The sequence below is a fragment of the Bombus huntii genome, chromosome 1 (genome assembly GCF_024542735.1).
Source record: "Bombus huntii isolate Logan2020A chromosome 1, iyBomHunt1.1, whole genome shotgun sequence".
Taxonomy (NCBI): Eukaryota; Metazoa; Arthropoda; class Insecta; order Hymenoptera; family Apidae; genus Bombus; species Bombus huntii.
The window spans coordinates 10533835-10556603 of NC_066238.1; the positions used below are offsets into that span (position 1 = coordinate 10533835).

At 31.3% G+C, this 22769-nt stretch overlaps 3 protein-coding genes across 12 annotated transcripts; 1 reads left to right on the plus strand and 2 right to left on the minus strand.

Moving 5' to 3' along the window:
* Positions 1-82: 82 nt before the first annotated feature.
* Positions 83-12318, minus strand: LOC126863772 (mucin-4-like). 4 transcript variants are annotated; one of them, XM_050614283.1, is made up of 16 exons: positions 11802-12318; positions 10576-11224; positions 10242-10422; positions 10076-10132; positions 8423-9988; positions 8104-8355; positions 7912-8013; positions 7597-7701; positions 7113-7257; positions 4508-7014; positions 4030-4440; positions 3709-3912; positions 3097-3632; positions 2785-3028; positions 2619-2721; positions 83-2537 (listed from the first exon to the last, which is right to left on the minus strand). In XM_050614283.1, exons 3-16 carry the CDS (start codon positions 10344-10346, stop codon positions 1798-1800), a joined length of 7077 nt encoding a protein of 2358 aa, XP_050470240.1. In that variant the 5' UTR covers positions 10347-10422; positions 10576-11224; positions 11802-12318; the 3' UTR covers positions 83-1797. The 4 variants fall into 4 exon arrangements, with proteins under 4 accessions (XP_050470240.1, XP_050470250.1, XP_050470233.1 ...); XM_050614293.1 differs by having other exon boundaries at positions 3751-3912; positions 10076-10156; XM_050614276.1 differs by having other exon boundaries at positions 10076-10156; positions 11802-12313.
* Positions 12319-12449: 131 nt separating this feature from the next.
* On the minus strand, positions 12450-15379 carry LOC126863904 (PP2C-like domain-containing protein CG9801). 3 transcript variants are annotated; one of them, XM_050614628.1, is made up of 7 exons: positions 15232-15379; positions 14560-14866; positions 14236-14462; positions 13966-14166; positions 13560-13857; positions 12982-13471; positions 12450-12840 (listed from the first exon to the last, which is right to left on the minus strand). In XM_050614628.1, the coding sequence occupies exons 2-7, from the start codon at positions 14724-14726 to the stop codon at positions 12625-12627; spliced, it is 1599 nt and encodes a 532-aa protein (XP_050470585.1). In that variant the 5' UTR covers positions 14727-14866; positions 15232-15379; the 3' UTR covers positions 12450-12624. The 3 variants fall into 3 exon arrangements, with proteins under 3 accessions (XP_050470585.1, XP_050470593.1, XP_050470598.1); XM_050614636.1 differs by having other exon boundaries at positions 15181-15316; XM_050614641.1 differs by lacking the exon at positions 15232-15379 and adding an exon at positions 14955-15149.
* Positions 15303-22102, plus strand: LOC126863835 (protein zyg-11 homolog B-like). 5 transcript variants are annotated; one of them, XM_050614434.1, is made up of 11 exons: positions 15330-15451; positions 15629-15655; positions 16226-16473; positions 16678-16849; positions 16941-17135; positions 17222-17616; positions 17694-17839; positions 18152-18540; positions 18764-19133; positions 19299-19638; positions 20742-22102. In XM_050614434.1, exons 3-11 carry the CDS (start codon positions 16341-16343, stop codon positions 20888-20890), a joined length of 2289 nt encoding a protein of 762 aa, XP_050470391.1. In that variant the 5' UTR covers positions 15330-15451; positions 15629-15655; positions 16226-16340; the 3' UTR covers positions 20891-22102. The 5 variants fall into 5 exon arrangements, with proteins under 5 accessions (XP_050470423.1, XP_050470391.1, XP_050470401.1 ...); XM_050614466.1 differs by lacking the exon at positions 15629-15655 and having other exon boundaries at positions 15303-15451; XM_050614444.1 differs by lacking the exon at positions 15330-15451 and having other exon boundaries at positions 15511-15655.
* The last annotated feature ends 667 nt before the right edge of the window (positions 22103-22769 follow it).

Here is a 22769-nt window from a genome sequence, read left to right on the forward strand (position 1 = left end):
TTTTAGTATTAGAAATCGAATATTCTGCTGCAAACTGAAATTTTAATTATAGACAAGGATAAAAATATTTTCATACACATACTTGTGAAATATCGGCAATTTATTAGGATCAAAAGAACTATAGCATATCCAAATTTTAAAATCTTTGAAGAATTCATTAAGTCACGATTGCCGTCGAGAGTGTAATTGATATTATGTACAAATGATTATTTCTTATTGTAATACATTACATAGTTTTGCTTGATTCTCTGTATATATGTCAGTCTTGGATTGCTTTTGCCAAAAACATTTCATTGCCTCTGTGTATAGAGAGCTATCATGAAGTTTTGTGGGAAAAGGATGTAAAAATACAACCATGTAACTAAATCTTTGTTGCAAAAGCACTGCTGGTGATAATAAGTTATTCTTTTAATGTATGATCTTCAGAAAATGATTAAATCAGACCATAATCTTGTATGTATAACATACTGATTAAGAAATCTGCATTATGTAACATGTTAGCATTGATCGAATAAAAATTACAAGTCAGGTGTACATATAAGATATATTAGTCATCAACTATGTAGAAAATAAAAAGGCACATATAGAAAGATTTGTTTTTTAAATCTTATTCACCGGTCATCTACTGTTTATTTAAAATGTCACCAACATGTAATTACCCTTTTTCCACACATGTGCTCTCTACACATGTACTCATTTACTCAGATCTATTGTGATTTCATGTGATGACAAAAAACTTGTAAAATATTATATCTACTTAAAAAATGTCTATCTGTTTGATTTTGCATTGTAACATTTAAGACTGCATATACATTAAATAGAAATAAATTCAAATTATCATAGAAATTTTTGTGTTCCCTTTTCACCTTATATATCATTTGCCTTTTGTTTTCATTGTCTTCCATTTCAGTCTCTTAAATCACTACTTTCTCTTTATACCATACATTCTCTTCATCAATGTAGTTGATGGTATTGACAATAATAATTGTAATAATAATATAATAATAATAATAATGATAATAGTAATGATAATGATAATAATATTAATGACAATTATAATGATAATAATAATAATAATAATCATAATAATAATAATAATACAATTATAATTCTGAGAATGTGAATCTCAATAACAATAATACAAATAATACCAATAATAATAATAATAATATTAATACACATTAAAAATGTATGTACAATTTACCGACCCAGTTTTAAGTATCTGTAAGATTTTTCTACAAGTACTACGGACAAAGTGGAATAAGTTGTTTTAAATAATTACTTTTTACAAAATTACATTACAAAGTGGCAGATTCAAAAATCTGAGCGAATTAACTATTTATTTTACTATCTAGCTATTAATCTATTTGTCTATCTATCCACATGTACAGCTGCTAAATTTAGGTAAACGCGATGGCTTTATTACAGCTAAACTACTGGAAAGTATACTTGTTTTTATATTATGAGTAGTTATTGCCATTGCAGACAAAAATTTTTGACAAATTTTGGAGAAGTATACAAAATTGGATAATCCAGATAGTCGTTTTAATTTATGTATAAATGAAATTAAAATTGTAGGATTTGTACAAATAACTTAGCAACAATTTGCAGGATTTCAAATATGCATTGCCAAAGATAATGTCGCATTCTTAATATCAAACATAGTTTTTATATTATTCACATAACCACAAAAAAATCACCAAAAAAATGTCTAGTTCTTAAAAATTTTTTAAACGAACAATTAGCATGATGTTCACCATTAACTTCACTTGTTTAACATACTTTATTAAAGGAGGGTCACGAGCCTAAAATGCTGCGGACTGCTTGGTCAAGCACTGTGTCCTTTGATTCACTGGATTGTGATGCACTGTTACCACTACTGCCAGATAATGTATTTGTAGGACGTTTTTTAAGATTAAGAATGCTATCAATGGCAGATTGTACCTGTGCGGTAATGTCATCATGTTCATTACCATTTCCACTTTCGGTTGTTACTTGAAGAGAGCCTGGACATTGAGTTTGAGAATGTAAGGCCAGTCCATCTAGGCTGTCTGTATCTTCTAACAAATCTCGCTCGAGATCAGTAGCACTATTCCAACGTTTTTCAAAATCTGGAGTACTATCCTGTTCACAATTGTCCTTTATAACTGCGTTTTGAACTCCAGAAATACTCGTACTTGGTACAGTAGTACGACATTCACCATTTGCTCGTGTTCTTTCAGTTTTTGATGACCTTGTAACAGCCACAGCACATGCACTATTACTACCACTATTATTTATATTTTTACATTTAAACGAGTCTGTGGTAGATGGATATACACCAAGTTCTTTTTGTATTTCTACCCACTCATCATAATCACCACTAGTGCAATTTGTTGATTTAAGCATTGGTTTACATTCCATTTCATCACTTAGAAAGTCATCTTCTAACTCACGTTTTACAGATACATTAGTTAATGTTGGTGATAATTTCTCTTCTTCTGTAAGACCAGGTTCAACCTTTGGCACTAATGGCTTCTCTTCTTTTTTGAACTCTTCTATAAAATAAATACAAGAAAAAGATTATTATAATAAATAACATAACAGAAGAAATTTATTCATTAATATGTTAACTTTACCATTAACTTTAGCCTCTTGTTCTCGTAACCTATTTAATATACTTTGTTCTTCAGCAACAAAAGTTCTATCAATCATCATCAATTCCGACGTCCTCACTTCTCGCTGTAAGTTTAAATTAAGTGATTATTAAAATTTTAAGAATAAAATTACATATTTTTAACATACCATACTCTCCATCAGAAGAAGATACGTGTACTTGTTCATCATAGAATTGAATTTTGATAGTAAATGTTTGGCTGTTTCTTCAAACATCTCATCAGCTTTTGCCAAGTCCTTAGAACTAAGTACTTGCTCATTTAAACAATGATACCGTACAAGACGTTTACAAGCATCACGCTTACTCAAAAATGGAGTGTTTACATCTGGATTTATCGCACCGTTTTGATCAATTTTCAATTGTTGCTCTAATCTGTAAATATAAAAATAAAGATATATTCGTATGCGTATCATTATATTAAAATAAAAGATTATACTTACAAATCACTACGATTAATTTGTCTGCAAATTGGACTGGATGCAGGTCTTTTTATACCTTGTCTTGGACTTATTAAAGGACTTGAATTGTTGTTGGGACTAACGGTTTGTTTATTGGGATTACCACTGGTATTTACAGGACTTTGAATTCTTTGTGGTCCTTTGCCAATCACTCTAGGTGAGGCCACCTGTCCTGCAGGTGATCCACTTTGAACTTGTATTTGAATAGGTGAAGAAAGTTCTTGTTTAACAGGACTTGACATTTGTATATTTGGTTTTATGTCTAATGGGTCTGTTTGACATTGGGTTGATTGTTGCATTCCCATTTGTTGTGTTTGGACTGAAGGTGATTGTTGTGCGTTACTCTGTACAGTAGCTACAGAGGTAATTGGTGGTGAAAAAATTTGCATATTGGCAGAGGACGGACTCAATATCTGATTTCCATGATTTTGATAAATCTTGTGCTGTTTTGTGTGCGTTTGGTGTACATTTTGATTATTTTGTTGTACACATTGTTGTCCTTGCACATTCTGTGATATCTGTAAATTTCACCAATAAGTCATCAATAAAAACATAAATGAAAATTCAATTATGATATAAAAAATTATTATATACCGAAAGGTTATTCATATAACTGTTAGATGAATTATTCTGTACCGTCGAAGATGTACTTGGATTCAAGCTTTGTGAAGTTACCACAGTAGTAGATGGTTGTGTTTGAGTTTGTACAGCTGATGTCTGATTTTTATACGAATTCTGAGATATTATATTTGGTGCCATTGTTGAAACTGCATTCATACTAAAACCCGTTTCTGTACCCTATATAAAATAAAATTGCATAGCATTATACATTCTTTTTACATTACTTTACACTTTTTACATTATAAGTTACTACAAACTTTTTGCTTTTTGTATTAATAATATAACAAGACTTACACTACTAACGTGATGTGTTGCATTACCGACAACCTTTCCACTTGCCACAATTTTTGCTTGGTCTTGATATAACTTTGTTAAAACGGTTTGATCTGGTTGTGAACCCGGTTTACGAGTTAATATAACTTGTATTTGAGATTGTATATTTTTTAATAATTGCTGTTTTTGAGTAGTAAGTTGAATAGTCTGTACTTTTTGAACCATTTGACCATTTGAAGGAACTGATAAATGATTTCCAGGAGAAGATGGAAGTACAGGACCATTTGTAATAATTTGAGAAGATTCACTCTTAATTGGATTTGTACTTTGAGACACTACAGTGTTTATTTTGTTAGAATTATCAACTTTCTGAAGATTAGTTGTATTTGTTGAAATCATTGTCGGGCGGGGAACCGTAATTGTTTTTGTCACCTGTTATTATATTAAATTAACAACAAAAAGGAGACTGAATAGAAAAATGGAAAAAACCTACACATACCTGGGTATTTCCAGAATTTTGAGTAGTAACAGCAGTTTTTGTTCTTTTAATAATTTTTGTCTTCTTTGGCTGGTTGTTACCTAAATTTCTGATTTGCTGTTGATTTAGATTGTCAATAAATTGACTAGGAAAACTAGAATTTTGAATTTGTATATGTTGCGGCATTTGCGAAGGAGCAGCTTGTACTACAATATTCTGTATATTATTTTGAATTGTAGGAGCTCCACCAGAACTATTTACAATTATTTGACTCGTTGGAGTATTGATTTGTACACCTTGTAAATTCTGATTATTTGCATCTGGCTCACCGATCACTATTTTCTGAGTTTGGTTTTGATTTTGTACCTGATTAGTTGCATTTAATTGTCCTGCTAAAAATTGTTGCAACAACTGTTGACTGATTAATTGCATTTGTCCGTTTGCATTTGCAATTAATAACTGTTCATTAGGATTTAAATTACTTAATGCATTTAAAATTTCAGGAGTAATTTTTGGTGCATTATTTAATATATTATTTGTTGTTGAATTAAGCATTGTTGCAGTTTGGGTTTCTACTTTCTGAGATTCATTTTGCTGCATAGCATTAGGAGGTGGAGCATTTGTAATCAGAATATTTTGATGTTGATTATTTTGCTGTGTATTTAGTCCTTGTTGTATAGCATTAACCGTATTCTGGGATTCAAAATGATGCGTATTCACAGAAGAAAATGTGTTTGCTGCAACAACTTTTTGTTGTTGTACATTAACGTTTTGTTGTTGTACATTTACATTTTGTTGCTGTACATTTACATTTTGTTGTACACTTGTATTATGCAAAATAGCAGATGTATTTTGTTGTTGCATACTCGTAATAACATTTTGCTGTGCATGAGTTAAATCACCAATGGCAGACTGCAAATTTTGTTCAATGTTTTGTACATTACTAGATGCATTTTGCTGTAAAACATTAATTGTATTTTGTTGAATACTAGAATGTTGTTGCAAAACATTCATAGCATCATGCTGCATTGCGGTATTGCAAGAACTTTGTTGTTGTAACATGTTTAAAGAATTATGTTGAGCATTTGATCCAGAAGTTTGAAGATTTTGTTCAAAAACTTGTTGGACATTCTGCGTTTGTACAGTCTGTGCTGTTATTTGCTGATGTTGATTATGCTGATATATTGGTGTTTCTTGTTGCAGTGTTATTGATTCCTGCTGATGACTTTGATTACTTTTTGTCACTGTGTGTTCATTTTGTACAGTTAAATTATTTGGTAAGGATTTTTGAACATGAGCAGCACTCTGAGATATTTTATTTAAATTTTGTCGCACATTAGTAGTAACACAAGCATTTGTAAGTCGCACTTGACTAGATTTCTGTGCAGAAACATTAGAATTTTGTTGATTAGTAGTCGTTTGACTTGTATTAGTCAATCGAGAATTTTGTACACTGAATGTAGTACATGAAGGTTTTGTTGCTAAAACATCAGAAGTTAGAACATTACTGTTTGGTTGTGGAAGGCTAGAATTAGATGACTGATTAGCTTTTGTTGTTGGTGTGAGATTTTGTACATTAATATTTTTTGATGCTTGCATATCCAATGTTTGTAGAGATACAAGATTGTTTTGAACACAAACATTTAACACAGGACTGGATTCTTGAGGAACATTTACACTTTTCTGTTGATTGTTTGATTTCGAGCATACTTGCACATGCTGTGGACTAGTAGCACAAGTAACACTTTGTGGAGCTGCAGAACTTACAGTAGTAGTAACCGCTGAAACACTGGATGATAAAGGTGATTTAACGAATTTTTGTCTCTGTAGCACAGTACTTTGTGTAGATTGTGTCGTCGTTTGTGCTTGTCCAAGAAGATGAGAAATAATTGGTGAATTTTGTCCACCACCTTGTGTTAATGATCGTATCAGTGCTTGAGCAGTAGCTTGATCCATTTCAGGCTGATTTAGTTCTGATGTACGGTGTAAAACAACTCTTCCATCTTCTCCAAGAGCAAATCGTAATTGCCCTTGTACATTCTGCACAGGCATCTGAAGTTGGGCAACAAGTTGGCTATTAAATGTCTGAGATGCAGACGTTTGTGTGTTCGTTGTATTTGGTGCAGGTACTTGTATCAAATTCTGAGCAGAACTGGTAGGTATTGTAGGTACTTGAGATGAAAGTTGTCCCAGGTTTTGTCCCGAACTTGATTCAACTTGAACTTGACAAGAAACATCTGATTCAGTTGTAAGATCAGTATCAAAAATATCATCATCATCTCCAATTCCTGATATTTTCATTATACTAGCAAGATCCAGTCTTGGTGGTTCATCATCTTTCCGTTTTGCTTTCTTTTTCTTCTTTGCTTTTTTCTTAGGAGGTGGTAATAAAGTTTGCTCAACAACAGCTTGCGTACATGGAGTGTTACCAGTATTGGAACCTGAACCTACTTGTGAAATTTGTGGCTGAGGGCTTTGTACCATTGCATTTTGAATCACTATGGAATTACCAGTCCCTGAATTAGCAGCTATATTAAAAAATAAATAATTTTAATATAAATATTTTTTAACTCTTTTATAGAAAAATATATTTAAACAAATTTTCAAGTATATTATAAACACTTACAAGGTGCAGGACTAGAGGGAGTATGTCTAATTACTGGAGATGCAGCTGGAGGAAAACCATTAGGTACAGCAAAAAATGTAGGTGTAATGCCTTGTAACTGCATACCTTGTGCTGTGACGACTCTTACTAACTGCTGTTGTGTTAGCTATAAAAAAAAAAAAGAAACAGATTTATACAAGAATATATTTCTTCCACTATATTAACAAAAAAAATTGTCTTCCTAATTTTGTTCATGTTATTATCCTAATATATTTTTCAATATTGTAATATTATTTACACTAAAGTAACTTATCTGAAACTTGCAAAGATGCTACATATAAAACATAAAACACATATAAGATCCAACTGTTGATATAGCATGTAAAAATGTTGATGAACTTAAGTAATATTTAAAATGACATATAAAAATAAATTCATAAAGTATTAAGTAAGCAATGATTGTGAACATGATGAAGTTGAATGGCTGAATGGATGAAACCATCACCTGTGCAGTATGTGTTTGTTGCTGGGCGCTTGCTGGCGTTCTTAGTATGAGCTGAACACCACCTGGTTGTTGCTGTACAATAACGGGTCCGGTTGACGGCAAAACCTATGTATGAAATGTGATAAACATATGAAGCACAAAGCAGATATTTGTGACACTAAAATGCATGTAAGCTCTTACAATAGATATCAAGCATATTAAAAATATTTCATATAATATTGATAACTGCTAAAACAGGCACAATGTGTAAACTTTTAAATGATCACATAACAAAGAGACATGCACATGATGAATATCTTAAACAGATGTTATTACCTGATTTAACAGTAGACCTTGTGCTGTTGGTATCATTGTAGCTGTTGTAGGATTTGGTTGTGGTCCAGCAAGAACTAACTGTGGCTGAGTTTGTTGTGTCACCTTATAATAATTCAATATTTCATGTTTTAATAGAAATAAATAATGTCTCTAAGATATTTCGAATAGAATAGACATTTCAAAATATATTACTTGATTTGTAATTGTAGTATTAACACGTTGTTGTTTTTGTTGTGATCCAGCAGCTTGTTGATTTGGCGGTTTTGGTAAAATTTGTGGTGGCTGTTTTGCCGGTTTAGTCGCAGCTATTTGAATTTGTTGATTTCCAATTAAATGCGTCCTAGTAACCAACTGTGTTGGTGTTGATTGATACCCCTGTGGTGTACCATGAATTATTTGCAATACTTGCATGCCTTGCTGAAGTATTGGTGTATTGGGTCTAACCTGGAAATGAAATAAATGTTTGTGTTCAACTTTTTTTTATTTTACATTAATGTAAGTTGCTTCTTACCACAGGTGGACCAGGACTCCCACCGGGTGCTGGACTTCTGTTGTTCAGAGAGTTATTTCCACTTAACAGATGAGGACTTTTTGCAGGAGGATATGGACTAAGTACAGGACTCTGTATTTGGCTAACACTCATTGGACTCTGCATTGGACTTTGCATTTGTATATTAAAATTATTATTTGATGTCGATGTTCCAACAGGACTTGGACTATTTCTATTAGATTGTATTGAGTTTGATGCTGGACTTCTAAGTAATAGTCTGTTAGGACTAGGGCTTGGTGTAGGTGGTGCAATATTAGATGCTGGACTTTTTAATGGTATTGAAAATGGACTGCTTGGAGAACTAATATTTTGACTTTGAATGTTCTGCATAGATTTTACAGTATTTATTGTACTGACCACATTTGATGGCTGAGATGAGCCCGTTAATGTTACTGATGAACTTAAACCAGGGTTAATTCCCTGTGAATACTGTCGCTGAGGTTGAAATCCAGTTGTCTGAGAAGAACTTAAAGAAGAAGTATGGCTCAGTGACATATTCGGTTCGTTTGATGCAGATATATGCTGCACATTAGATGTTGATACATTAGATAAATTTGAGTGCATTGTACCAAGATGTGGAATATTTGTAGTGAGATTCACGTTTGAAGCGTGATTCACATTTGCTGTGGTTGAATGAATTGGTTCGCTGGAAGTGCTCGTGAATATACTGGAACTTGTCAAGGTACCGGTATTTGACATTTGTGAAATAGTAGAAACGTTTGAATTCGGGTGCTGCGATATAGCAGAACTTGGTACATGTGCAATATTTGATCCAACAATGTGTGGTGCAATGCTTTGTATACTTTGTATGGCTTGGAATGGAAATTGTGTACTGCTGGAATTTAGACTAGTTTGAGTCAATCCAGTTGTTAAAGCATTAATAGGTCGATTGAGACCTTGATTTATACCAGAATTTATACTGGTAGTAGTTAAATTTGTATTTATATTTGGGGTAATAGCAGTTAAGCCAGATACACCAGAGCTTGGGGATGTAAAGTTTGTGCTCAAACTGGTAACATTCTGGTTTATGTTTGAATTTAAACTTGTCAAATTCTGATTTACATTGGTAATTCCAGTATTCACACTGGGCAATCCAGAATTTATATTTGTTGAATTTAATGTATTGAGCCTATTAATTCCAGTATTTATACTATTTATATCCTGTCCCAAACCAGATAAACCATTATTAATACTGTTTGAACCAATATTTGAAGTTAAATTTGAGTTTATGGTATTCAAGTGATTGAGGCTAGGATTTATTGTAGTTAGTCCTGTATTTATACTTGGCAGGCCCAAATTGAGCAGAGGATTTGATGTAGTGATAACATTAGATGTGAGGGATGTAAGGCTAGTATTTAGAAGTGATAGTGGCAATCCCATATTAAGGCCCACCCCAAAAGTGGGGGTGGCCGGGGGTAGGCCCATACCAGTCCCCGAGGGATTTATGGTACCCTGATTTAAATGGTTTAACTGGTTTACATATACTATATGGTTCCCAGTCGTTGACCTATTTCCTTGGTCTTGCGGCTGTAAGATTTTGTAATAGAAACAAATATTACTTACTTACTTTAATGATATATCTTTCCAAATAAATATATATTTTTAATTACTTACATTGTTTGATGTTTGTTGCAAAGCAAATGTCAACGATTGGCCACTCGAATTTTGAGCCTGCAATTGTTGTAACTGTTGTAACTGAAATAAATTGCAGTAAAAATATGATACTAAGTATTATATGAATTTTAGAGTATCATTGAAGGTTTATTTAAAAAGTTCATACTTGCTGATGTGTCAAAACAGCAACAGGATTGTTACGCCGAGCAGTCGGGGAGGTTGTAGAGGATACTGAGTCCCCGAGAAGAGGGCGTGACTGAGGCTGCTGCATGCCCACGCAGCCCCTCTTTACTCCGGGCAGCGTCTAGCCACCTTTTCAGCTTATCTATGTTTGTTTCTATATACCCCTATATATTTGTAAGACATTATGAAAGTTATTAACTAAAATCAAGATAATAATAACTAAATTTAATATAAATATATAGCTATATAAAATTATACATAATTTCATATTTTAAGTTTTTAATAAATATTGTATGTAAACCAATTGCAGAACTTACCACTCATAAATTACAACTCAATGACAGTAGAAGACTATATTTGCGCTACGGCGCCATTCAACGCGTCTGCGACCTACGTCTCCTATTCCTGTCATGCATGTAACTTCTTACTTCATCTGTTGTTTAGGCAATACCCTTTTATGTTTTCAAAATATGTTTATTTACATGGATTGTTGATATTAGTTTTTAATATCACACTTTAATGTTACCCATGTTTTTATATTAATTTCTTGTATATAGTAGGTAGTTCTTCTTCGAACTACATTATCCATTAAAGAATAATTGCACAACTGCATTTTGAAAGTACTCTGACTTATCTTTAAAGCACATTTGTTGCAAAATTACATCCATGTATAAACACAATTGAACTACATTTTTCCATGACATAACATCAGAATTTGGGCATATAAAACAATTTTATCACTTTACAAATACTATATTCTGTATTATCCCAATTTATCAAATAACATTTAATAGATATCCTTTAGTAATCCATAGATATTCTTTAGTAATGTTTAAAGCACTAATATCAAGTCATTTTACATTTGAACTACAAACATAGTTCAGAACTGTTTCAAGTTTGGTGTTGTTTAAAAATGTCACATACACTACACTTATGGCTTCACAGATTCTATATTTAATTTGCACCCTGTAACATGTAAACAATATTCAATTAGTCATTGTAGATAGAATAACACTTTATAGTTTCATTCGAATAGCGTTACTTCTTTCGAATTTGCACTAAACTATTAATATTTAAGTTTGTTAGAACTTGTACTATAGAACAAAATACATAATACTACTGGGTAATAATGTCATGTACACTATGTCAGGAATCATGACAATTTTATGACACAATAACACTTGCATGTACAAGTAACCATTTTAAAGTGGAAAAAAAGTTTTGTAGAAAAATTCGACAGCTGGAAGCATATTTTGAGGTTATAACTTGCGCGCCTGTGTGCAAGCATACGTGCCACACAAGCCACTTACACGCATACAAGGGTCGCATACATCTCACTCTCACTTATAGGTACCAGCGGCGCGCGGATGCACACAACAAAAGCCCAACTGACAAGGCGTAAACAAAAGAAAAAGCAACCATCTGTGAAAAATTTTTCGGTTCGAATAGCTGAGAAACCCAAAGAAGGTATCCTGGATACAACTATTTCATATTGACGCGGAAAAATGCGAATAGCGTCGTGATGAAAAATTGTCAATATTACCTCCGCGAACGCGGTTTTGCCACCCGTGTTTTCTTCTCGCGATTTTACGTTTTTTCACACTTCTTTTTGCATGATTTTAGTTCTGGGCACAAAATTTTATTCTTTTACAAACAGAAACAATATAGATTAGGTACATAAGAGGAAAAATTCTACTTAAAATAATAAACTTCTCTGGTACACGACAGTTTCATGTACGCGTTACACTATTCGGTGGCAACGGCCATCATGTATTTGTCAAGGCTGCCATTAGCACAAGTCTATAAAATCCCAGAGCTTTTACCATTGGCGACACCTCGGTTATGGTACTGTAACTTTTTGCAGCACCCATTTAGCAAAATCTTTATCCTGATTGGCCAATATTTTACTTATGACCAATCAGTAAATAGAAAGTGTTGATGATCTTAATATGATAGCTTTTTCAAGATTTTAAACAATACAGATTCGCTAAACATTTTTATTCAATTATATCATAAGTACTTAGTAAACTCGACAATTATTATTATGAATAAGTGATTTTTGAAATTATTTGCCAACGCATTTACATTATGTATATACATAACGTAATGTAATACATAAATATATATATGTATATTTTACTTGCACACATCTATAAATTAAATTTATAATGAAATAAGTATTGCTACATGCTTATCTTTAAATGTATGTTTTTATTTTAAATAACAAAAAATTATATAAACAACTTAATCTCACAATAAAACATTAATTTCAACTCAATTCATTCATAAAATATCACTGTTGAAGAAAATTCTAAAATTTATTAATTTTCTTACAAATTGAAACTGTAATTTGTTATTGTAATTAATTATAAACCATATTCTGAATTGATAGATCCAACTACATATGCTACAACTGTAGCATGATCTAATTTCCCAGGGATCATGGAAACCTTATCCAAAGTTTTTATTCGTCGAGTTCTCTGTTCTTGTTTGGAAAGCTGAATTAATTGGCCATCTTTATTTTGTGCATAATATAAATCTGTATCTTCCAATATTCGTCTTTTAGCGGCAGTTATGCGTACCTTATTATGTATAAAAATTAAATGTTAGTATTAAAATTAACACTACGCCTTATTCTTTTCCTCCCTCATAAAAAGATTAAAGAACTTACAGTACATACATATTGTATTGCATTCATTACTATTAAATGGTAAATAACTTACTGCAAAATCTAAGAGGAGTTCGCAGAGATGTTTGGCACTATTACATGGTGGTCCTTCTCCAGATACACCCCTTCTTAACAAATCTTCCATTCTAAGCAATGTGAGCTCGTGTCTTTGATATGCCTCAACTACAGGCAAGTTAGATTTATTTCTATTACTATTGCCGGATTCTGCATGTCTCAAGTTTTCTGCAGACTTTCGACGTGTTTTTGATCTTCCTTCAGTGTGATTTTTTACATTTGAATCAGGTACGGAATTGTGACATGGTAAAATAGCAAATTTTCCGACTACAGGATCAAAATTATCCGAAATTCCATCACTAGTCAAAAATACAATATCTCCTTTCTCAACTTCGGTCATTGCAAGAGTCAAATTATTCAATTCAGGATTAGATCCATCCACAGGGCCTAAAGCTCCAAGAGCATCACGCATGTCACGCATACAGTGAATATCATGGGATCCTCTTGTTATTTCTCTTACACCAGTTTTTCTGTCAATATGAAATATTGTTTTTATCTTAAACAATATTCTACTTAGTATCAGTAGGGATAATTTATAAGTTCTTGTTTATGTATTACCTTGAATACACATAAGCTAAACTGTCACCAACATTACAGGTACATGCCATATATTTATTTTTTTCTGTATTAGAATCAGAATTTGGCAGTGGCAGAACTGCACACACAGTTAATGTTGTAAGCATTCCTTGTTCCTGCAAAATTAACGAATGTGCAGCATGGAATGAACGAAGTAGTGCTATAAAAACGTCTTTTGTTGTAGTCATTTCTCCATTAATCGAAGGACAAAAAAGTGCTTTATTTAAGTATTCTATACTTCCATGTACTGCAGACCTTGCTGCAATACTTGCTTTGGTACCTAATAATTTTATTTCATTATAAAACACATATATATATGTATATGCATATATTGCCATATCTTTATATAATCTTATCTAAGATAGTCTACTATCATCTATAATCATACCCCAATTAACACCATCAGCAAGTGCTAAAATAGCTGAATTCGATCTTGCTACAATACCAAAACAATCTGCTATTGGTTCACCATTATTTGTATTATTTGTAGGATTTTTCTCATATAATGTAGTAGCAATTCCATAAGCCATTTCATGAGGATTAAACCAATCAGTAATACCAGCAATTGTAGGAGTTGTTGTTGTTGATGCTAAAGAAAATAATATTGTTAATGTATCTTGCTATTATTTCATAACTTCATAATGCCTTCAATACATACTATTTCTATACTGTTCTCCTTGATCTAACATATCAATGTAATCTATATCAATATCATTAATACTTAAATGTCTTTGTTGTACATTAACAGTTGTAAGTCCATTATCTGGACCTGTATGAGCGGAAACTACATCTCTATCTTGCTGAAAATTTCCAAGCTGCCTAATTGGAAGTTCCTCTGGATTTCTGCCATGCAAAATTGCTGGCCCTTCCTGTTTTGTTTCCAAACTGAAAATATATATATATATATCAACATATGTCAACCCTTATTTAAGATGTTAATAAATAAAAATTATACATATGCACATTGCAAAAAGATTATTACCCATCAAGATACCGTGTAATAAAACAACCACTTGTAAAATCTTGCGTTAATGATCTAGGACTACGTAAAGTCTGTTCTCCCTGACTTAAATTTTCTACAGCTCCAGCCAAATTGCTAATAGATAGTTGTCGCATAAAACCAGCAACCTTTTTTCGCAAACTTGGCATTCTTTTATGAAATAAAATTTAAATGCAAGCAAAATGATCAATGCCACATAACATACAACATGACGTTATAAAATGACTGACACATATCAGTGAGCACTTAAACCATGATTTTATTTTGGAAAACACGTTCCTATCTAAACCTTAAAAACAAAGAAATTTATATCACAGTTACAAACTATATATCGCCATTTCTATGAGATATTTAATAATTCATATTTATATCCATACTTATATATGTGAAAAATCTAATATAATGCAGAGTAAAAAAATGATTAAATAATTAGATGCATTACAACTCTTAAAATTGAAAACTTTTAAATCAGTTTCTTTGACATATTCATTATTCATTTAATTTTAGGATAGAATATTTATCATTCTATAATATAAAATAATCATTAAGTTCACTACAAACAAATACTTTTAAACAATCCTTATATAGACATTATAATCGTACCTAGAAAAAATTCTTATGTATATTATACAGAAGTGAAATCGTAATACATACTGAAAAGCACATCGTTTTCCACTTTACCGCCATATTGATAGTGTGTCAATAACCGATGAATTCCCTTACAAGTAATATTTATCTTCTATTATGTCTTCAAGAATGAAAAGATTTGTGTAACTATTAAGGAATGTTCTCTAATTTTTACCTACAAATACTCTTCACAAAATAAATTTTTTTTATAAGGATAACAAATATGTCAGTTTTTTCTAATTCTGAGGTATGTATGTTTAAAATCATCATGAATCAACATAAAACGATTTTAGAAATTAAACCAAACAAAAAAATTATAGTAGACAATATACTTTTCTGATTGTATTATTGTACTTAATAATCATGTTCACATATTTAACAATATGCATCTATATCGTATTTTTTAATCTGTTTTGACACTTAGCAAGTCAATATGGCGTCCTCTTCACAGGTGAGAGACTACAATTTTCTGCAGTTGTTTTCACAATTGCGTTCAGTGCTATTTGCATAAATAAGTTTACATAATCATTTAATAATTTTCTAAGAATATTCTACTCGCGAAATAAAGTTTAGTGTATCTAATAAATAACTTGTTAATTTCATACGTTTCTTTCGCTACGTGTTATACACAACGTGCTTAGATTACACAAACTGGTTAGAAACAAATATTTATTCCATTCGATGGACTTGTCATTATGTAATCATTATTTAAAATTCTGTCACCTGTATGTTAGGAATAAAATTATGTGTGTGGTTTTTTCTCGACATTTCCTTTAGAAATCGTCGCGTATACAATTGTATCTCATTTTTTAAGTGTACATTAGAATGTTTTTTAATATTTTGTTATCATAAGAAAGTTAAATTGCATGTGATCTAATTTTTTTCGGATGACAGGTGTATCGATTTTCATAAACTTAGTGTATTTCATTTTATAGTGTATGTTTAATATTAGAAAACTTACATTCTAAACATAGTGCATCAGATGTATATACATGTATATATGTGTGTTCTATGTTAACAGATTCTTTAAAATAAATATGAAAGAATGAGATGTTAAACTATTTGAAATAATCAATTATTTAAAAAGCTATAGAGGAAATAAAGGAAGAATATTTGTGTGTAAACAAGAAAGTAAAATGTTTGAGTCACCGAAAAGCCTCCTTGAGGTTTGCATAGATTTTATTTGTAACAATGTCTTGGATTTGTGTGACGTACACCTAGGTGATATGGAAGAACATTCCCCTAATTCACTGGATACAAACACATGTAGTAAGTATTCATCATAATTATTTAAGAAAATATTTTTTCAATTATCTTATATTTTATTCATATTTTACTTCATTTTAAAATGAATTTAGATATTTCATTAGAGTTAGAGGAAGCTATTTTAATGCAACAATTTGTTATAAGGTCTTAAATCAGTTAGTTAACTTTTAATAGATTGTAATAATACAGATATTTCAAATGCAATAGGTAAAGCATCTAACGATGGATCATCAAGTTCAGCTACAAGACTTAGTTTTAGACATCCAGATGCTTTTTTACCTGCTGAAGTATCAGAACAATTATTGGCTCACCTTTGTGAGAAAAAGACATTATCTGATTTAACAATTACACTTTTCAACGCAAAGTCCACAAGGTTAAGGTACTCATATCTCATTTTAAGTATGCAAATTTGATTGGAATGTAAAATCTACATAAAAAATGAAGTATTCACTATTTTTTATTATCCATAGACATGTACGGTTGAAAGATGCATCTACATTATCAGCGAAAGGCTTAAAAGTTTTAAAACAGCATAAAGTGGTAGATCTAATGGTAAATGGGTTGAAAATAACTGTTAATGATCTTATAAGTTGTTTAGGTGACTGGAGTTTACAAAATCTTAGATCATTAAGTGTAGCAAAAGGAAGTTTTATAGACTGTTCTCGGTATTTAATGCAATTAATTTATTTCTATAAATATAATTAAGTATTTTAAAATATTTAAATTATATATATCCATTATTTCATAATAGGTATTGTGTGGTAGTAACTTTAAGTAAATTGAGGTCACTGCATACATTAAATGTGTCATGTACAGAGTTTAATACACATGGTTTGGGGATAGTAGTTGAGGATCTGCCTCTTCTAGAAAGTTTAGACATTTCATGTACAAAGGTGAATGATATAACAGCACTGAAAAAGTGTAAAAATCGTCTAAAAACACTTAATATGTATAATGTGAAGATAGATGAAAATACAGATTTAGTCTCAGTATTATTGGAGCTGAATGAATTAAGGAATTTAGATATTTCGGATGAAAAAGATATGCATGCTCTTAACTGTATGTTTGTGCCCGGAAAGCCAGACATAGAAGATTTTTTGAAAGCTGTACATTGTATGCCATATCTAACTAGTTTAGATTTATCTGGTAATTATATAATTTATAATGTGTTTCTGTATAATATACAGATCAATTTAAGAACTTTGTCTTAATACTTAATATAGGTAGAAGTGATATAAATTCAAAAGATTTAAAAGAATTTATTAAAGCTCATACATATTTAAGGTTTTTGGGACTTGTAAGTACAGATGCTTGTTATGATGACAGTTTAACAAATCCCGCAGATGAATATTACAAGCCTGGACTTGTTGTAAGTATTATTAGGATATTCTATAGAAAGACAGTTATTAATAAAAAAAATACAGTAGACTCCCATATAACATGATGAAAAAATAGCAACCAGTATTCATAAAAACGTAATAAATGCACCATATGACATGTTAGATAAATTTAACATTTTAAAATATTTTTTGACTTTAGCTTAGAAAAATATTTTTACCTGCGTTATACTGGGGTCCACTACATAAGATTTCCACGAATAAAATATCCTATCTTAACATTTAAATAGACAAATGATTGAAAATATACTTGTATGTTCTAAGATATTTAATGTTTACTGTAGGTTACTGGTACAGCCACAGAATCCCAAATTTTGGAAGGTTTGAGAAGATATACATGCAGACCACTTTATCTCGAGAAATGTTTATTTAATTTATTCCGTTTAACACACAACTTTCTTGAATCACGGATTGATGTTATAAAATTAGTGTTGCCTGCAATGAGAGAACATCCACAAGAAGTACGTGTACAAGTGCCATGTACTGCATGTCTTTATAATCTCACAAAAGGTGAATTCTCCATTATGATTCACCCATCAATTCTCAAACAAGTTGTTGAACTAACAATGATTGCAATGGAATGTTATCCAGCCAACTATCGACTTCAAATGAATACATTATTAATTTTATGTAGTGACAGAATTCTACAGGAAATTACTTTTGACAAATACAGGTAATCAAAATTCATAAAATTATATCTTTTGCATTTTATTGGATTGGTAACTAAGTGATTGCGGATTTTGTCAATAGATGGTATTGATAGTTGCCAATAGTTGCCAACCCAATAGAAAGCATAAATATTACTTCTGTCTAAAATTTTATGTATTTATTAATATATAATTGCATTCTTTAAATCTATCTACAATTTATAGTTCAATTATTTTCCATTTATGTAGATGTGCAAGATTAGTGTTAAATTCTTTGTTGACCTTTAACGAACCCTCAATGAATCGTATGTCTGTTGCCATTTGCTCCATATTGGCAGCAAAAATATCAACGGTGGAAACATCTATGCTTGGTGCTCAACCTCAATATATGTCTAAATTATTAGCAATGGTTAGGACTAAAGTTGAAACTAGATCAGTAGACATAACAATGAAGTTTACATTAAGTGCTCTATGGAATTTAACCGATGAAAGTGCTACAACATGTGAAGTCTTTCTAGATGAAGGTGGGATGGAATTGTTTCTGAAAGTGTTAGAAAGTTTCCAAGGACAGTTTAGTGTTGAAACTAAAGTACTCGGTTCATTAAACAATATAGCAGAGGTTTGTAATATAATTCATGATTTTATAAATGCAGTAAATTTAGTTTAATTTTTTTTATAATTATTATATAAGTAGTTATTGTCTGGTTATGATTTAATCTATTAATGATTATAAGTACACATACACAGATTCGTATAATTGGCTATATTTTGTAATTCGTTATAGGTGGTTCATCTAAGACCAAGACTTATGCAACCTAGGTTCATTTCTATGCTTTCTACGTTACTGACATCTGTACATATTGATGTATCTTATTTCGCAGCAGGTATTGCTGCACATTTACTTAGCGATGGTCCACATACATGGCCTACAATATCCTTAATGCCAAGTAGAGATGTATTATTAGAACAATTAGCATATACTATAACACATTGGCAAACTCCTCAAGGGGAAATGGTTGCATATAGAAGTTTCCATCCATTTTTCCCACTTCTTCATTGTTCAGATGCATATCCTGTTCAACTTTGGGCAGTTTGGGCAATACATCATGTATGCACAAAAAATCGTAAGTACATTTATATGAATGAATATACCTAATGTGATTATATATATGTCGGAGATGAAAGAACACCGGAGCCTTTGGAATTTTGGATAATCCCGCATCATTGTAATCTAAAGTCTACGATAGCTGTAATTAAACAATTGTAGTTATTCAATCCGATTGTAATTGTTCGCGAGTTGTGATAATGAGCTTGGGCTCGAGGCGACAGCCAGTCGCCGAACGTAGCCGCGGTCACGGGATGAACGCTTTGTCTAACAAAGGTAATGGAGTAATTCTATAGCTCTCCTTAAAAGAAATATTTCTGGCGGCACGCGACAGTAAACATTCCAACGGTTTCTGTCCCGTGGCTCGCCACACGCAGACCCTATTCTTCGAGCAAGATGATTGCCAGATGTCGATGCGTCTCCGCAGTACATGTTCAGCTAGCCTGAGGGCCCGTCATAAATCTTAGGATTTAGTTGACTAAAGTCCTTCAAACAAACAGTCTTTGTCCCAGCTACGGGAAGATAGGAGAGACCTATTTTTCAACGAACGACTAGCAACTTTCCCTCGAGGGCGGCTAGCATCTTTTTCTAACCACCGATATGGAGATTGACCAATTAGCAGCAACGCCAAATTCCCTCACCTTCTGAACGAAGGGTATCCTCGACGAATCCGATGATCTCGTGTCCTCAGACACACCCCATCATAGTTTTCCTCTGCAGCATCATCGCGGCGGAGAGTCATTCTCTCGTGAGGTCGTATTAGCGAGTTACTTAGAGTCTGTACGCTCGGTGGATATTCCACGTTTTCGCAAAGAGTCCGACTTAGATTTTTGTGAGCACGTACATCTATCATCCCGTTGACCGCGGATTCGTTATTGAACCTAAGACCAACATCACTAGTATCGCGAATGTCCAACCGCCGCGGTTGTTTGTCGAGTCGGTAGTATCCATACTCGTATTATCAGACCGTACCTTCGTTATAACCCAACGATGACCAATTCCAATGAAGATTTATCAAGCGCCCACAACCCTATTCCTGACGCTTCTCCGACATATATTTAATCATATTAATAACAAAAATTATTGTTTATGTGTTATGTTTATATTATTACACTGTTGTAGCAAAACGGTATTGCAGTATGTTAGTCAGAGAAGGTGGAGTAGAGATATTAAAATGTTTGGAGAATATGCATACAGATCAGACAACAAGACCAAACCTACAAAGTTTATGTCGATCAATTTTTGAAACACTTGAACTAAATTCTCAATGATCACTATTGCCTTCCAAACTAAATTTGTTGAAACCATGAAGTTGGTATACTAGTCAATGTTTATCTCAATGCAATCTTATATCCTGTTCTGTAGACCAAATAATTAAAACTATTATGTGAACATGGATATTTGTCAAAAGAGGACTGAAATGAAACAAGTCCAGGATGTTGCTATTAAATTTTGTAGATTTACATTGAAGACCTGAATTATAAAGAATAGCTGTGCATTATGAAGTACATTATATAATTATATTATATTATAATATTATAGATCTGATACTCAAAAAAGTATGTTGAATTTGTAGAATAAGTTACATTTAAAGCCTGATTATTACAAAAGAATACATTTAAATGCTTAAAGTTATGTATTGGGAGTTTAAAAGAGACAAATTTTTAACCTTCTAATATTACAATAATATTTTTTAATTATTAATTATATATTAATATGTCCAATATTTGTGTATCTCAAAGTGACTTAATTATATAAAAATGAAATGATTTAATAAATAAGTGATAATTTTTTAAGAATTAATTTAGTTATCTTTTATAAATCATATTGTTTGATATTATAAAATTTGAAAATATATTTTCATTTTAAAGTTCCAACCTAATAAATTCAGTAATTATTAAGTAGATTATTGAAAAATTTATCTAATTTACTGACATGTTTGAGGTATTTTTATTTGTACTAAAATTAGGTATCTAATATATCTCTTGTGGCCATTAAAAGTACTAATTATGTTAGAAATATTCAGAATCTGTACACATACTTCGTGTTAACATCACAAACAAAATAACTAGACTAGAATCTAATAAATATATGCCTCAAAAATGTAATTTATTTACATTATTATGTAGTTATTAAAAGATACAGTGGTAAATATTTTATTATGTTGTACTTTTAACATACTGAATTCCGGTCTTCAATTTTTTCTGTTATACCCCTTTTACAACCTTCCCATGAATTGTAAACTTTTTAAAAATCAATTGTGCATTTATATGCTTTCAGAGATATAAAGAAATACAAATTCTTCTAATAAAACAACAAACAAATTGTTCTAATAAAACAACTACAACAATATTCTGGTTATATCTGTTATTAAAATATTACTAATTTATATAAGAATAAAATTTATCCACCTGGTAACATTAATTGAAATGTAAAAATATCGGTTTAAATACTACTGACTGTTAATAAACACAAATCATTAATCCTTGGAGAAGTTAATTTTATTTTACCTATTTATAATAATGCTAAATATAAATATATATAAATCCAGTGATATATTCAACATGTGATTTTTAAGCCAAGAAAATCTTTATTGACCACCCGATCATGTTACATTTATATATTACACTTATATGTTAATTATCTTTTCTTTTCTTTTCTTTCTTTCTTTCTTTTTCTTAATGGAACGTAAAAACTGTTCATGAAATTTGTATGATTATCACTCAATTGATGCTGATGCTGCACTGCACCTGCAAAATACTTAGCGACATGGAAGTAACGTTACGAAATGTGGTTCGATTATTAATATGTGGAAACTTGGCTCTCCTCCTAACATCATAGCACAGTGGATTAATAGTTCAAAAACATTTTACACGCATCTTACAAATTAGTAGCAATATGTTTGAGATAAAATTGAGGATGTATAGTTAGTAATAAATAAATGAAAGTTGCACACATTATTAATATCATTTTAGAAATTGTAACAATCATTACTCTCCGCAACTTTCACTTACTGTAGCATACAAAAGTTACTATAAATTATAGTAATATGATATTACTCTAGATATTTACATTGCAGTTCAATTCTTTTCATCGTATATCTAAAGTATATTCTTAAATATAAACTTATACAATTGAAAAATATGAAAT

Bases quoted from the DNA above. Each gene is read 5' to 3' on its own strand.
- LOC126863835 (XM_050614466.1), top strand. From the start codon at position 16,341: ATGTTTGAGTCACCGAAAAGCCTCCTTGAGGTTTGCATAGATTTTATT. The intron at 16,474-16,677 runs GTAAGTATTCAT...CAAATGCAATAG, and splicing joins ACTGGATACAAACACATGTA to GTAAAGCATCTAACGATGGA. The intron at 19,639-20,741 runs GTAAGTACATTT...ACACTGTTGTAG, and splicing joins TCATGTATGCACAAAAAATC to CAAAACGGTATTGCAGTATG.
- LOC126863772 (XM_050614276.1), bottom strand. From the start codon at position 10,346: ATGCAGCAGCCTCAGTCACGCCCTCTTCTCGGGGACTCAGTATCCTCT. The intron at 3,633-3,708 runs GTATATAATAAT...TGAAATTTACAG, and splicing joins GTTATATGAATAACCTTTCG to ATATCACAGAATGTGCAAGG. The intron at 2,722-2,784 runs GTATGTTAAAAA...TTAAACTTACAG, and splicing joins TTCTTCTGATGGAGAGTATG to CGAGAAGTGAGGACGTCGGA.
- LOC126863904 (XM_050614628.1), bottom strand. From the start codon at position 14,726: ATGCCAAGTTTGCGAAAAAAGGTTGCTGGTTTTATGCGACAACTATCT. The intron at 14,167-14,235 runs GTATGTATTGAA...TATTTTCTTTAG, and splicing joins AGGAGAACAGTATAGAAATA to CATCAACAACAACAACTCCT. The intron at 13,858-13,965 runs GTATGATTATAG...TAAAATTATTAG, and splicing joins TGCTGATGGTGTTAATTGGG to GTACCAAAGCAAGTATTGCA.